We start from the raw sequence: 14,091 nt of genomic DNA, 5'->3' as shown, positions 1-14,091 counted from the left end.
GCGATGTCATAAAACCTCTCTCTCTCCACAACCGTCCAAAGTTATGAGCGACGCCAAACGCATATTGGCTGTCGGTAAACACATTCACACGTTTCCCTTTCGCCAACACACACGCTCTAGTTAGAGCGATCAGCTCTGCAGCCTGAGCAGAGTTCTGATTCAATCTCGCAGTTTCCACTACAGTATTCAAAGTCACAACAGCATACGCAGTAGTCACATCACCATTCGGCAATTTAAAACATGAACCATCCACATACAAAGTTCCGTCTGGATTTTCCAAAGGAGTGTTTTTAAGGTCCACTCGACCTTTTGTTTCCTCTTCAGTCCTCAGATAGCAGTCATGGGCTGCTATTTCATCTGACTCTGTGCTAATGGGTAACAAAGTTGCCGGATTCAGAACATTACAACGTTTTATCTGAATATGACTTGCCAACAGCGTCAACTCGTACCCAGACAACCTCGCACTCGTCAAGTGCTGAGTTTTCGTACGATTCAAAAGAGTATTGACCGCATGCGGAACCATCACCGTAAGCATATTATCCATGACCAATCCTGCTGATTGTCGGATGGACACCGCAGCTGCCGCTGTTGCTCTTAAGCAACTCGGCAATGCTCTAGCTACTGGGTCCAAGGTCGAGGAAAAATATGCACATGGACGTTGCTTACCACCAAAAGGTTGCGTTAAGACACTCAAAGCACAACCTTCCCTCTCGTGAACATATAATGTAAACGGCTTACTGTAGTCAGGGGTACCTAACACAGGAGCCGAACACAATGAGTCACGCAATTCAGAAAAACTCTTCTGACATTCTTCCGTCCATGGTAAAGGAGTTGAAACATCCTTGCACGTAAGAGCCACCAATGGTTTCGCTAGCAATGAAAAATTTGGAATCCATTGCCTGCAATACGACGTGATACCTAAAAAGGCACGCACATCTCTTTGGGTTGTTGGCACAGTCATTCGCGCAATTGCTGCAATTCTCTCTGGGGTCAACCGTCTCCCCTCCTTTGACAATAAGGGACCTAGATAGGTTACTTCTTGACAACAATATTGGAGTTTAGAAGGTGACACCTTGTGATGTAAGTCACAGAGATGTTGCAGCAACGACACCGTAGCAATTTTGCAAATGTCCTGAGTATCTGCAGCCACCAATAAGTCATCGACATATTGGATTAAGGCCGCACCAGCCGGCAACGAAAACGCATCCTGTTGACCCTTCAAGGCTTGACTGTAAATCGATGGACTCTCACAGTAGCCCTGAGGAGCGCGTTTGAACCGGAAGCTGCGACCACCAAGAGAGAAACCGAAAAGGTCTCTGCTCTCTTCGGCAATCGGAATGCTAAAGAAAGCATTCTTCAAATCGATCACCGAAAACCATGACGCAGAAGCTGGAATCAGAGTCAGTAGCGCCGTGATGTCAGGCACAACAGGGAACTGAGGAATCACAATTTTATTTACCTCCCGTAAATCGATAACAAAACGATAAACAGGTGGTTTTGAAGGATCAGTACGTTTCAGAATAGGCAGTACAGGGCTGTTGCACACGTTTCCCCTAGTCTCCTCAATAACATCTTTCTCGATCAAATCATAGATGATCGCTAACAGTGCTCGTTCACCATCAAGGGAGATACGATACTGGGGAATACGTGGCAACCGTACATTAGATTTCAGCTGAACAACATAAGGGGAGACGTCAAGCAGGCCCACGTCATTGGGACCTGTTGCCCACAAAGATGCAGGAAGAGAACTCAATTCCGGTGGAAGCTCATCGAGAGACAAGTACATAGGAGAGACAACCCTCTCTCCTAACGTAAGCTTTACACCCGCAGGAGAACAATACAAAGTTGCATACAAACGTTTTAGCAAATCCAGGCCCAAAAGATTTTCACCACAACCAGTAGTTAAAATCAACGGAGCTTTCAGCTCACGAGGCCCAATTGTAAGGGGCAAAGGGCGTGAAACTGGATTGCTAACAGGGGCGCCAGAGAATCCAACAGAAACATTAGTTAAGCCAGACAAAGGTGCGCCAGGAAGTTTCGAATGCATTATGGAACTTTTCGCTGCACCAGTGTCCAACAGAAAAGGCTCAACGACGCCCGATGTAGCAACTGCGACGTAAGGCCCTCTCTGATCAACCGGAACTGATACCACTCCCTCTCCTTGTCTATGGCTGTCCTAGTAATTACTGTCGTCATTTTCCTGATCGACGTAATAATCATCTACATTGTACTGTGCAGATCGTCCTTGCGATGATCCACGTTGATCAAAACAGTTATTGGAATTTGATGAGTTATCTGAACGATCATTTTGAACACCACGACCCCTACCACGTGATGTCTGCTGAGAACCACCACGACCTCCTCTAGATGAGTTACCACTGTTACGATCATTTTGAACAGGACAGTTGAATTTTAAATGACCCTCCTGTCTACAATAGGCACACTGATTGTACCCTAACGAAGATCTTTGGGAAGAGGAGTCATTTCGAGGTTGTGACCTATTCGATTGCGACTGCGATCTATTTTGCTGAGGAGCATTCTGATTTGAACGCGGAGGATAGGCCTGCTGCAACAACACTTTTGTTTTAAGTTCTTTCGTCTTTTTAACAGCGCGGTCGTTCTCCTCTTTTTCTCTGTTCTCATAATACTGTGCCGTAGCCAATATTTGAGCCGAGGTAGAGACGGCCCACGCACTCTCAGAGTTTTATAATTTATTGCTCAAGTCGGGCAATAAGTTAGAGACAAATTTGTCCATGAACAACCGCTGACCACCCTCAGTGCTCATATCCTGACCACTATGGTCGATGAATGCCTCCTCAAATCTCGTAAAGAAATCGGAAACACTCTCGTCTTTCTTCTGTTTACAGGCTGACAATTTGTCCAAGTTCACCCTCATAGCTGGCATAAGTGTCTTCATTAAGGTAATTATTCTTTGAGGGAGAGCAGTAATGAGCTGTTCAGGCTTAGCCCCGCCAACTTGTCGCGTATCGGCCGCAGTAAGAGTAGCCCAATCGCCACCTAATTCGTTTGCGTGATCTTCGTGCCGAATCTTAGCCCATACCGGTTGCGGTACGACATTGCCGAACAGCATGTCGATATCGTCAAGATTCATTATTGTAGCGTCTACAAGCTGCGACAATTCTTTATAATACCCTGCAGGATTTTTGCGAGGGTCAGGCAAAGATTGCTTCACCTGTAAAACTTCTGATCGTTTCCATGGGAGATGTATCCATACTCTCTGGAAATGTGGCAAGATCGGTGGATTTTGAGCAGCATTACCTGGCATCCACACTGGTGGAACTTCACGCATAGGAAACTGACCGGACGCATCTAACTGACTCTCAACATCCTCAACGAACAAGGCTTGAGGTATAGGAGTGGGACGAAAAGATAGCAACCGTTCAACAGCACGTCGAACGTTAGTATCCACTATCAGTCCGTTCGAGAACTGAAGCTGTAGATCAGACAAAGCGGTCAACACATCATCAGGTGCATCGGCCGATATCTGATCACGCAGTACCTTGCACATTTCTTCGAACACGTATCTTTGTGTCGGTACATTGAATTGGCAGAACGTATCAAGTACAGCACGTGGAGGATTTCTAAGAGGGTGCGTCATCCAACCCATCGCCATATTATATAGTGCAGCACGTTCCCTGTTACCGGGAAGCTGACTACGTCTTTGAGGACCGTCCGAACCAGCGGACCCAAGAACAGGACCAAGAGAATGGAAAAAACTAGCCACAACCGGAGGAGTACGACTTCGAGTAGACGGAGAAGTATAGCATAAAGGACTAACAAGAGAAGGGGTAGAAACAGAAGAAGCAACAGGAGTAAGTAAAACAGGAGCAGTAGCGGGAGCAGGAGTATGTGGAAGCGGAGGAGCAGTAGGAATAGAAATAGGCAAAGGAGCGGGAACAGTCGGAAGAGCGGGTGCAGGTTGAGGAACAGGTTGAGGAACAGGTACAGGGGGAGCCACAGGAAGCGCGGTACCCTGTACATACGGAGGCGGCGACTTCATAAGATAAGACATTAGGGGACCCTCAACTGACTCTTCCTTCTTATCCGACTCCGTAGGCAAAACAGGATAGCATTTATCTATGGACATACGCTGTAGCCTATCAAACACTTCCTTTTCCTTATCCTCCTTATCACGCTGAAACTGCTCTGCTTTCTTTACAATGGTAGCAACACCATCTCTCTGATTACGTTTAGTCTGTCTGATCTCTTTCTGTCGGGCTTCTTTACGCCACAACCGAAAGGCATCAAACATGGCCGGCCTTGACTTTCTCTCAAACAATTTAGTCTCAAGATTATCTAAAATCGTTGTCTCAAAACTACCATGAGGTGGCCAACTAAGGGCACCATCTTTTTTGGTATAACGGATCCAGTAATCATTAAAAGTAATCGGGCCTAGCCCGTGTTTGCTGTAGAGCTCATAAGTGGGAGTTCCAACCGGAGGTATCGGACACGAGTCCTCCAGTCGGGAATCCGTATCACAACGTCTGAAACAACTAAACAAAGTACTGCGACCAGGCATCTTGCACACTAGCCGAGTTTCACAAACGTCAAGGGTTACGGGATTTATCAAGTCCCTGCAAAGAGCAACAACCCTCGGTCTTTGGCGGCTGCAGTCGTCAAATATCACAACAAAGTACCAAGAACCACAAATGCAATGGAACCATGCAACAACTAAGCAACCACAACCAAGAACTCTGGGAGCGACCCACAAATACTTAACTCAAAGATCGATGGCGTCACCAGGAAGGCCCGTCAGTCGTCTCGCTATACCAAGGTCTACGCCAGGCGCCAAAACAGGTCTACAGTCAGGGCAGCAGTCCGTCGCAGCCGTCAGGAGGCGGGAATCTTCGCGGGAAAAGTCTTCGGGCCACTTGTTTCGACAACAGGATCGATGAAGTGGAGTGCACCTTCCCTCTGAGATTTCACACGAAGTTCCTCACGATCGTCGGGCTTGGACCGGTACCACTGATGCAGCCCCCGTTGGGCGCCAACTGAAGGACTGGGTTATTTAAGAACCAGCGGTGCCAGGGGACAACACCTGAAACCTTCGTGGGTAACCTGCTCCGGCGTACGAGTGACAGAGACACGGGACACTTCCTTCGGCGTCAAAGATTCAAGGTTTATTTACTGCAGGGAACACAGAAGTCACAGGAAGTACAACGAGTGTAAGTTCGAGGAGACTGCTTCAAATTGCTACTGAGGATCGCTCCTTTTATACAAATTTCTCCCATAGGGTTGCATGGTACACAAAGGTTTACAACTCGGTTCCCATAATTATCCCCAAGAGAGGTCACTTTGGTCACTTTGATACATCCAAGGTCCGGGGCATAAGTGCGGAAACATTTGGCGGTTCCCAACTGTAAAAACCCATCTTCCCACCATTAGTACATTCCAATCGGCAGTAAAACAGATCGAAGAAGGAACAAGAACAGGTGCAGAGGAAGATGGAAACAGTGGGGAGATCGCAAAGGGTGAAAAAGGGGAGGTATCAGGAAACATGAGCTACAGGCATCAAAGGGACGTGCCTAATGAGATGCACGGCTGAGACAATAGACCGGCACGGCAAGATGAGCCTCGAGCGGAGCCATCTGCCTTGCAGTATCATCCCCCTCGTCATAAAGACACTTTGAAAGAACATGTGTCTTCCGCGGATGTCTTGGGAATCCCAGGGTCGCGAAACGGACAACGTCCGTTCGCTGGCTACTTGAGGGCAAGAGACAAAATGGATGCCGTATCTAAGATGGAACCCGTGGGTACAGATGAATAATCCACTTAACAAACGAACGGTTTAAGTTAGCACAGCGAAACTGCGCACACTTACTAAACTCGTCATTTGCGGTTCGTAGATACCAGACTCGATCATATTCGTGTGAGTCGAAAACACCACTTACAATTGTCACGGAACCTCAGGAGTCTGTGCTGTTTCTCCAACCCGGCTGTACATTACAACCAGTTTGGAGAAACCTAACCGAGCATGTCTGAACAGCCTAAGACAGCCGGACAAACAGACATACACAGTTAGTAGTGCACATCATCACTCCACCCCCGTCCCTTGGCCTGGCCTAGCCCCACCCAACCCCTCACACACCGGCTTAGCCAGCAGCCGAAAAATAAAATGATATTCTATTTTCAGCTTCTGGCTGAGCCAGAGAGACAACGCTCCTCCGCCATTGCAGAGAACCTGCCGCTGGACATATTTCAAACAGAAAGTAATGGTTTGTGTCCTGTACATATATATTGTAAGTGAATAAGTTATTCATTGCTCGATCGCAGTGGAGTTAAGGAATTAGATAGAGATACAGTTGAATACTCCAGTGCTTTGGCATTCATTGATGTGGATGAAAAGTTCTAGTTAGCAGTTAGTATGCGTTGATCAAATTGTTCTAATCAAATTAAAATCTTTCTTTTAGGAATGGAGTTCTTTCCTTGATAACTTAAAAGAGGAGGCCCGCAAGATTCTGCTGTCAGAGGATTACATAGATAAAGTCAATCTGAAATGTTCTACCGAAAGACTCAGTTCCCTGCAGACCACATTTTGGCAACTAATGCATGAAAGGGCAAACTTTTTGCAAGAAACGAATGACTTTTTCCAGAGTGCTAACAAGGTAGGTATACTTATTTTATTGAAATGTAAATTGGCTAGAACTTGTATTGTCAGTTTTAGATAAAAGCAGATGAAGAGTAACTAGAGGGCCCGTGTGTGCCTCTCTGTGAATTGGCATGCCCGATTTTGGGTCGTCAGGCCTTTATATTATATACATTGAGTCATGACATGGGTCACTCTTTATAAAATTCAAAACATGGAAAATATAATAGCTATAATTGAACTAAATAACAGTTTATTTGCATATGGTCCATCTCCTTGACCCGTGCGGCCACATCCTCCAAAACCAGCCAGTAGTCGATGCGCGACTAGGCGTCTTGAGAGATCGTGATACACATGTCAACAATCTTTTCACCATATCTCTCACACCAGACATCACAAAGTGCCTGGTCAATCATAGTAGCCTGAAGTTGTGCAGCTAAATGAGGAGATGGTCGGCGCCCAGTCTGAGATTTGTCCAATACAGGGTTTAGCACAACATTAAAGCCCCCTCAGATGATTGTAGAACAGCCCAGGCCTTGGATTTTGTTCCAAGAATGACCACAAGATTTATGTTTTTTTGTGATTATATGAGAGTTTGTTTATACATAGCTGTTATGTTTTTTAATGTATTATAATTTGTGTTCAATTAATACACTCTTGAATGCAATATAAAGGAAAAATAAAAAATAAATTGCTTCAAAGATTGAGCTCACATATATATGGTTTCATTAAGTCAATGTAACTCAGTGTGCCACAACTAATTAGTGGGCTGTCCAAATAAAGCACTGTTGGGAGGGGCGGGCTGAGGCATGGGAGGAGGAGGTGGAGTGCTATGTGCGCTCCACTTCTTCAGTGCTCATGTGTGTTTGGCCGGCCGTCTCAGGCCGACCAAATCACACATGCACACTTAGGTTTTCTCCAGCCCAGCTGCATTGAGCAGCCGGGATGAAGAAACCCCACAAACTCCCTGGCCTGAGAGGAGCGTCTTTCTATCTGGCTCAAGCCAATCCTCGCACAGCTCTGCAGCATAGCGATTGGATGAGAGTCTGTCCCAGGTGCTGCTCGGACCAAGCAGGAAGTAGAGAGGTGGTGCGACGCTGGAAGACGGCCGGCGGCTAAAGGTATGTTTTAAAAAAAAAAAAAGTATTTCTACCCCTCGCAACCCCTCCCGCAACCCCTCTTGTGTTTCCTCCACCCGCCCTAACACCGTTTGTTTATGACAGCTGCCACTGAGTACATTGCAATATGCGCTTCTCCAATCCAGCCATACCAATTCCTAGTGCGAGAGTGCTCGGTGAGATGGAGCTCCTGGCGGAAGCTAATATCAACTTTGTGTCTTCCAAAGTAAGTGAATATCTGCTGGACCTTGCATGCGGAGGAGCCCTGACAATACAGAAATAGATGGATCCCACCAATCCCCTGCTGAGAGCAATGAGTTTGGGGAAGAGCACACCCATGCATGACGGAGGATAGCCTTCCAGTGTGCTGCCCACACGTTTACTAAGCAGCGCGTTGGTGAGTGTGTAAGCTGGGCGCCAGGCGGAAATGGGGAGGAACACGTCAAGGCCTCTGCTGGCTACACTGAAAGTTACAGACCATCAACACGAGAGTTCTATGTAACTCTGAGGGCCTTCTCGACTTGGTGTGGAGGTAGGGCCTTTCTCTTGGGGTCTTCACAGTCGAACATGGTGCCAGTGTAGGCCGTAGTCTTTAGAACACTCTGGCCACGAAAAAAAATGCCAAACAGAGTTAAGGGGCAGGAGACTGCAGTGTTCCCCATGAACTGCAGCTGCGCTGTACTGCGACCTACGGACCATGGTAAGAAGAGGGCTAGCTGAGATGGCCCATGGAGCGCATATACGCTTGAACAATATCCACAGGTGAAATGGGGGGTATAGTAGAGGAAGTTACCCCGAACCCTGCGAAGTCTGACAGGGAGATATAGAGAGCAAAGATTACACAATAGATCCAACCCCACTGGGAGCACCCCTCTTCTGATCCCTATGTGGGGCTGGCATGAAGAGGAAAACAACACAGAACGCAGATGGGTGGAAAGGGAAGAAACTGAGGCCTAAGAACAACGCCCGCTGTCTACGAACTCATAGTAGCAAACATTACAACACACGTGATACCCATGGCGAGGGCCAGGGTCAAAAAAGATCGTTTGGTGAAGGACATGTTAGTGAAACAGTCACTGACAGGTACCCCCGCGAGCGGCTCAGTGGGGAACGAAGACCATAAAGAAGGGGTAGAAGCTCCCGATTCCCTAGCAACCAAAGCCTTTATGACCTTGCTCTTCACTTCACTTCATAAAGATCTCCTGGCGATGCAATCCCAGCAATCAGCTGACCTAAAAGATGGGCGAAAAGACCTAGACGGAGTAGGAGACCGGATTGCGACCTTGGAAGAACAGGAATCCAGCAGAGATGAATAGCTGGAGATGATGGAGCAAGAGATCCTGCGACTAAGGGAGAAACATATCAACTTAAAGGTGGCCGCTGAGGATCTAGAAAATCGCTCAAGTAGAAACAATATGCACATCTGGGGAGTCCCATCACAAACCAAAGGGGAAGACATTCGAGCGTACGTCCTTACTCTCTTCAGACATGTGTTGGGAGACGAGAGCCCCTCAGATATACAGATCGACAGGGTGCATCGAGGTGGACTGCCCAAAAGCAACAAAGCCCCCGCCAGATATCATGGTGTGCGCACACAATTATCAGATCAAAGAAACTATCATCCGACAAGCGAGAAACGCTCACCCAGTACAGTTCAGAGGCCATACGCTGCTCTTCTTCCAGGATCTCTCCTTGACTACACTGTTCAAGCGCAAAGAATTCTGACCTGTCACCATGCATCTTAGAGAAAAAGGGATCCCGTAATCATGGGGGCCCTTTTCGCATCATATTCAGACACAAAGAAAAGTTGTGTCAGATCAAATCCCTAAAAGATGCCCGCGAGGTGCTGGGCCTTGGTACAGAGGCCTCCCAGGAAGATCGCAGCAGGCGCATGAGGAGGGGCACCATGAAGGAATCAGGTTTGGGGGTGCCCCCGCTTGCCACAAACCAGATTTTGAGATGATAGCAAGCAAGAGAAAAGCAGTGATGATTGAAGGTCTGGCCAAATGACCAGAACATCCAGTTTTCCCCTGACTGGTTCCTCTGGGGCCCCAGGAGCTCATGGACAGGTTGTCGCTGGAGGACCCCCCCAGGCAAGTCAGTTTCTTTCTTTTTCCTAGTCAACTAGGCGACTCAAGATAACACTTCCTCATGAGGATGATGGTAGGAAGCCGTCGCACTCCCCCAGAAAATTTCTTTACCTTTGACGAACTATTGTCGCTTGCTGTGTTACAAATGTTTGTTAGCTTTTGTTGGAAAAGGACTCATTGGGGTTTGTTTGATATGGGTTTTTATTTGTGTTCACATTCTCTTCCGCACCAATGTCTGATGGTATGGTATAGAGGTTACTGTAAGGGCTATGATGGCTCATTTTGAGTGAGCGCCATGCAGAGCTCAGGTGGATACAAGCACTTGCACCCCCTTAAACAAAATCTATGGGTAGGACCCTGAAGATTGTAAGCCTCAATGTTAGAGGCCTTAACCATCCAGTAAAGCGCTCCGTGATCCTGTCCCTATTAGAAAATTCCATGGGGGGGGACATCTGCCTCCTAAAGGAAACCCACCTCTTGCAGCACGAAACCCATCGCATGGGCTCCCGAAGGTTTCGCCGCCAATTATGGTCCTCCAACATGTAATAAGATTACGGAAACACTCAGTCAGATGGATTTATCCTGGGACTTAACCTTGAAATCTCGAGTTGTGAATAATCTTACATACCACTATGAAGAAATCTGGAATGTAATATACTTCTACTAGATTGTATCATTTCTGAACATCGCAACTAGCCTTGAGAAAGCCCTGGCTCAATCTGCCACATAGGGCAAAACACGTGTCGGCTGTCCCCTTTTTTCCTAACTACCTGCCATAAAACAGTGGAATGGTTTTGAAAAGTAATAAATGGAAATAATATATCTACCTTCACTCAACTCCTCCTGGACTGCTGTGTTGTGTTACAAAAAAAGGAATTAACCTAATGAACAAACAGACCGACTGAAGGGAGGAACACATGCTTACAGCCATACTCCTACTTGTCAATACGAGACTGAAAGGTCCAGAGCCTTGAGCTACGTTCCCCCTAAGACTCGGAGGAATCTACATCTAACACCAGGATCTCTGGTCCGTCCTTTTTCCCTGAATATATCTCCAGAGAGTTGGGCCCAGTTATGACAGGATATTCCGAAAATATATCATAGTATACCACAACGCGAAACAGCGTACAAACTTATCTCACGTTGGTACTTTACCCTGGTCCGCCTACATCAGATGGTACAGAATTTCTGGAGGTGTCAGGCTGACAGAGGGGACTTTCTACATATTTGATGGTCTTGCCCGAGCCTTGAAATGTTTTACAGGAGATTCTCAGTCACATAAAGGATGTAGTGGGTTTCCCTATCCCCTCCTCCCTGATGATTACCCTATTAGGCATTAGGCCCCCGACATTGACCGCTATGACGTTTTCAGACTGGCGTTTGATACTACAGATGCTGGGAGCAGCCAGGCAATCCATAGCTTTATTCTGGAAGAAAACCTACCCCCCTCCGGTGGCCACATGTTTCCTCCGTTTGTGGCATGTTCTAGCCCTTGAATTGCTTACTGCACGTATCAACCACACGGACGCCAAATTCACCCGCGTCTGGCAGCCACTAATAAGTCATTTCTCTAAGATGGAGCACACTCGATTAGTCCCGCCTAGACTACGAGCTTTGCAACTGTTTGATGATTCTCTTGAACCTTATGTGAGGGGTCATCTGCAGGATCCCTCTGAACCACCACCCCTGTAGGAGAGGCCTCACTTCTTCCTTTATGTCAGGACCTTGAACCACCCCCCCCTCCAACAGCAGGTTATTTTTAATGGAACTTCCCCTGTTCCCTCACTTGGTTGTGTGGTTTGACCCTCCTTTCTTTCTCTTCTTCTTCTTCTCCTTATTCTTCCTTCTTTCCTTTTGTTCAGTGTGAGTGATGTGCCCCTGATATCTCTCAGTTTGGATTATTGGTTCGCCTAGCATATGAAACAGGTGAGCAGGGTATGCTGTATGTGGCTTTACATAAATCACCGAATTGTGTTGGCAAGGACAAGGTTTCATAAGATTTTAGCGATGTCAGATGTTTTCCTTTAATCTTTCCTGAATTAAGAGAGAGGCCTGTTACCTTAGAAGGGGCTGTGGCATATTGTTTCGCTTTTTGTTTTAGTTTTCCTTCTATCTTCTGCAGCACAGGGTTCAGTGATAATGTATGGACTCCTTCATTTCTGGTTTACTCGAAATGTGCTGACATCCAAATTGAGAGATGATATTCTTATTAGGCCTTTTTGATGGGGTTACATTGCTTCAATTTGTAGGATCTTTTTCCTGTGTCATGTGTTCAATAAACAAAAGATGCTCCAAACTTTCTATCAAACAATGAATTCTGAACTGGATGCGGCCCAACCCCCACCTGTTATATATCTACGAGATATACCAGTGACCAAACTCCCAGAGGTGCTTGCAGAACAGCTAGATCAGAAAATCCATGTAGAAGAGGTAATAAAAGCAATTGCACGTGTCCAGCTTCATAAATCACCAGGCCCCTATGGGTTCACGGCACAAGTTTATAAAATGTTCTGCCCAGAATTGACACCCCTGTTCACAGGCTTATTTAATTCCTTCCTAGAGACAGGCTCACTAACAGATTCTATGCTGGAAGCCTCGATATCTGTCATCCCTAACCCATCAGAGAGGGCTTCATCAAGTGGGTTAGTTGCATATATAACGCTTTACAAGCCTTTGTTCTAGTCAATGGAGTGTCCTCAAACAGATTTCCCATAGCCAGAGGTACCCGCCAATGATGCTCCTTATCACCACTTCTCTTTGCACTATATCTTGTGCCATTTGCACAAAGCATTCAGGATGACCCACAGATCAAAGGCATCTGTTTGGAACGAAGACTCATACCATTAGTCTATACGCAGATGACGCGATTATTTCTCTTGCACAGCTGCAGACATCTCTCCTGGCCCTTTTGGCAGCATTAGAAAAATGTTGAGGGGTGTCGGGATTTAAGGTAAATCTAAGTAAATTGCAGATCTTGAACCTTTCAGTAGCTCCTGCCCAAAGAAACCTGTTGAGAAGAACATTTCCACTGACGTGGGGTAAGCAGGCCATACCCTATTTGGGCATTGCATTGGCTCTTACTATATCCAACACTGTAGCCCTAAACTGCGCAGCCCTTGTGAACAAGACCACACAAGCCTTGAGCTGCTGGGGCCATCCGGGGCTGGCGTCGTTGGGAAGAATAGCGGCTGGTAAAATGATGGTCTTACCGCACATTCTATTTAGCTTCCTGACCTTCCCTCTAAATCCACCCCCGAAAGCAATGCGCTCTTTACAACTGGCCATAAATAGATTCATCTGGGGTGGCAAGAAAACACGTGTGGCCCTTGCACAAATGGCACAGTCGACACGGGAAGGGGGGGTGGGCCTGCCTTTAATTCATAGATACCTACAGGCGGCGCATTTACGTTATTTTCAGGAATGGAAGCAGCCACTATCAGAAAAACACTTGTCCTACATGGATCAGACTGTTACGGGAGTCAACATTTGGAGAGAGATCTTGCTCCCCCGTAAACACAGGGCATGGGAATTATACTCCTCTCCAGTAACAATACCTACAAGGAGAGCGTGGGATAGAGTGGCATGCACCAAGAACTGGATGTAATTTACCTCCCCGAACCCTGATTTCAACTCGACAATATTTGACAGGTGGCGGGAACAAGGTTGTAACAGTATAGGGTCTTTATATGATCCAGACGATTTGATCCCATTTGGTTAATTAAAACAGGACTACCACCTCCAGCGGACAGACGCGTTTCAGTATTTGCAACTACACCGCTGGGTCACGGGACCAACATACCAGGAGATGGTTTCGAGGAACTTAAAGGGGTTTGAGAAATGGCTGGTACGAAAACAGGAGGACAAACCCCTTATATCTGAACTCTATGTGCTGCTGACAGGGGGTGAGAAGGGTGGCAAGAGCAAAGGGCAGAAGCGCTGGGAGGAAGTGCTGGGACGCGCTCTGTCTGACAAAGAGTGAGAGGACATCCACCATAGAGCGCACCACACATCACGTAACACGGCGAGTTCAGAGTCAGCGTATAAAGTGCTATCTACTGGTACCTTATTCCGGCAAGTAGTCATGACTGGGATAAGAGCCGATCTGAAAAATGCTGGCGAGGGTGCGGTCAGACAGGTTCCCTGGTTCACTTATTATGGAACTGCCCCAAACTAGAGTGCTTCTGGGAGGCGGTCATGGACAAAATAGATAAAACAATTGGGACCTCAATCCCGCGCTTCCCATCGTACACTCTCCTAGGTCTGCTGAACCCAATGT

The 14,091-nt window shown here is 46.9% G+C and overlaps 1 protein-coding gene across 1 annotated transcript in view; it reads left to right on the top strand.

Annotated features, from left to right (window-relative positions):
* Window positions 1-14,091, top strand: part of CCDC141 (coiled-coil domain containing 141) — a 658,578-nt gene that overhangs the window by 363,662 nt on the left and 280,825 nt on the right. Inside the window, exon 7 of the mRNA XM_086956207.1 lies at window positions 6,432-6,626. Coding sequence (XP_086812333.1) covers window positions 6,432-6,626 — 195 coding nt within the window. The remainder of the gene's footprint in view (window positions 1-6,431; window positions 6,627-14,091) is intronic.

The sequence above is a fragment of the Lissotriton vulgaris genome, chromosome 2_1 (genome assembly GCF_964263255.1).
Source record: "Lissotriton vulgaris chromosome 2_1, aLisVul1.2, whole genome shotgun sequence".
In the NCBI taxonomy this organism is placed as follows: Eukaryota; Metazoa; Chordata; class Amphibia; order Caudata; family Salamandridae; genus Lissotriton; species Lissotriton vulgaris.
Note: the sequence above shows the minus strand (reverse complement) of the source record. Positions and strands in the feature narration are given on the sequence as shown.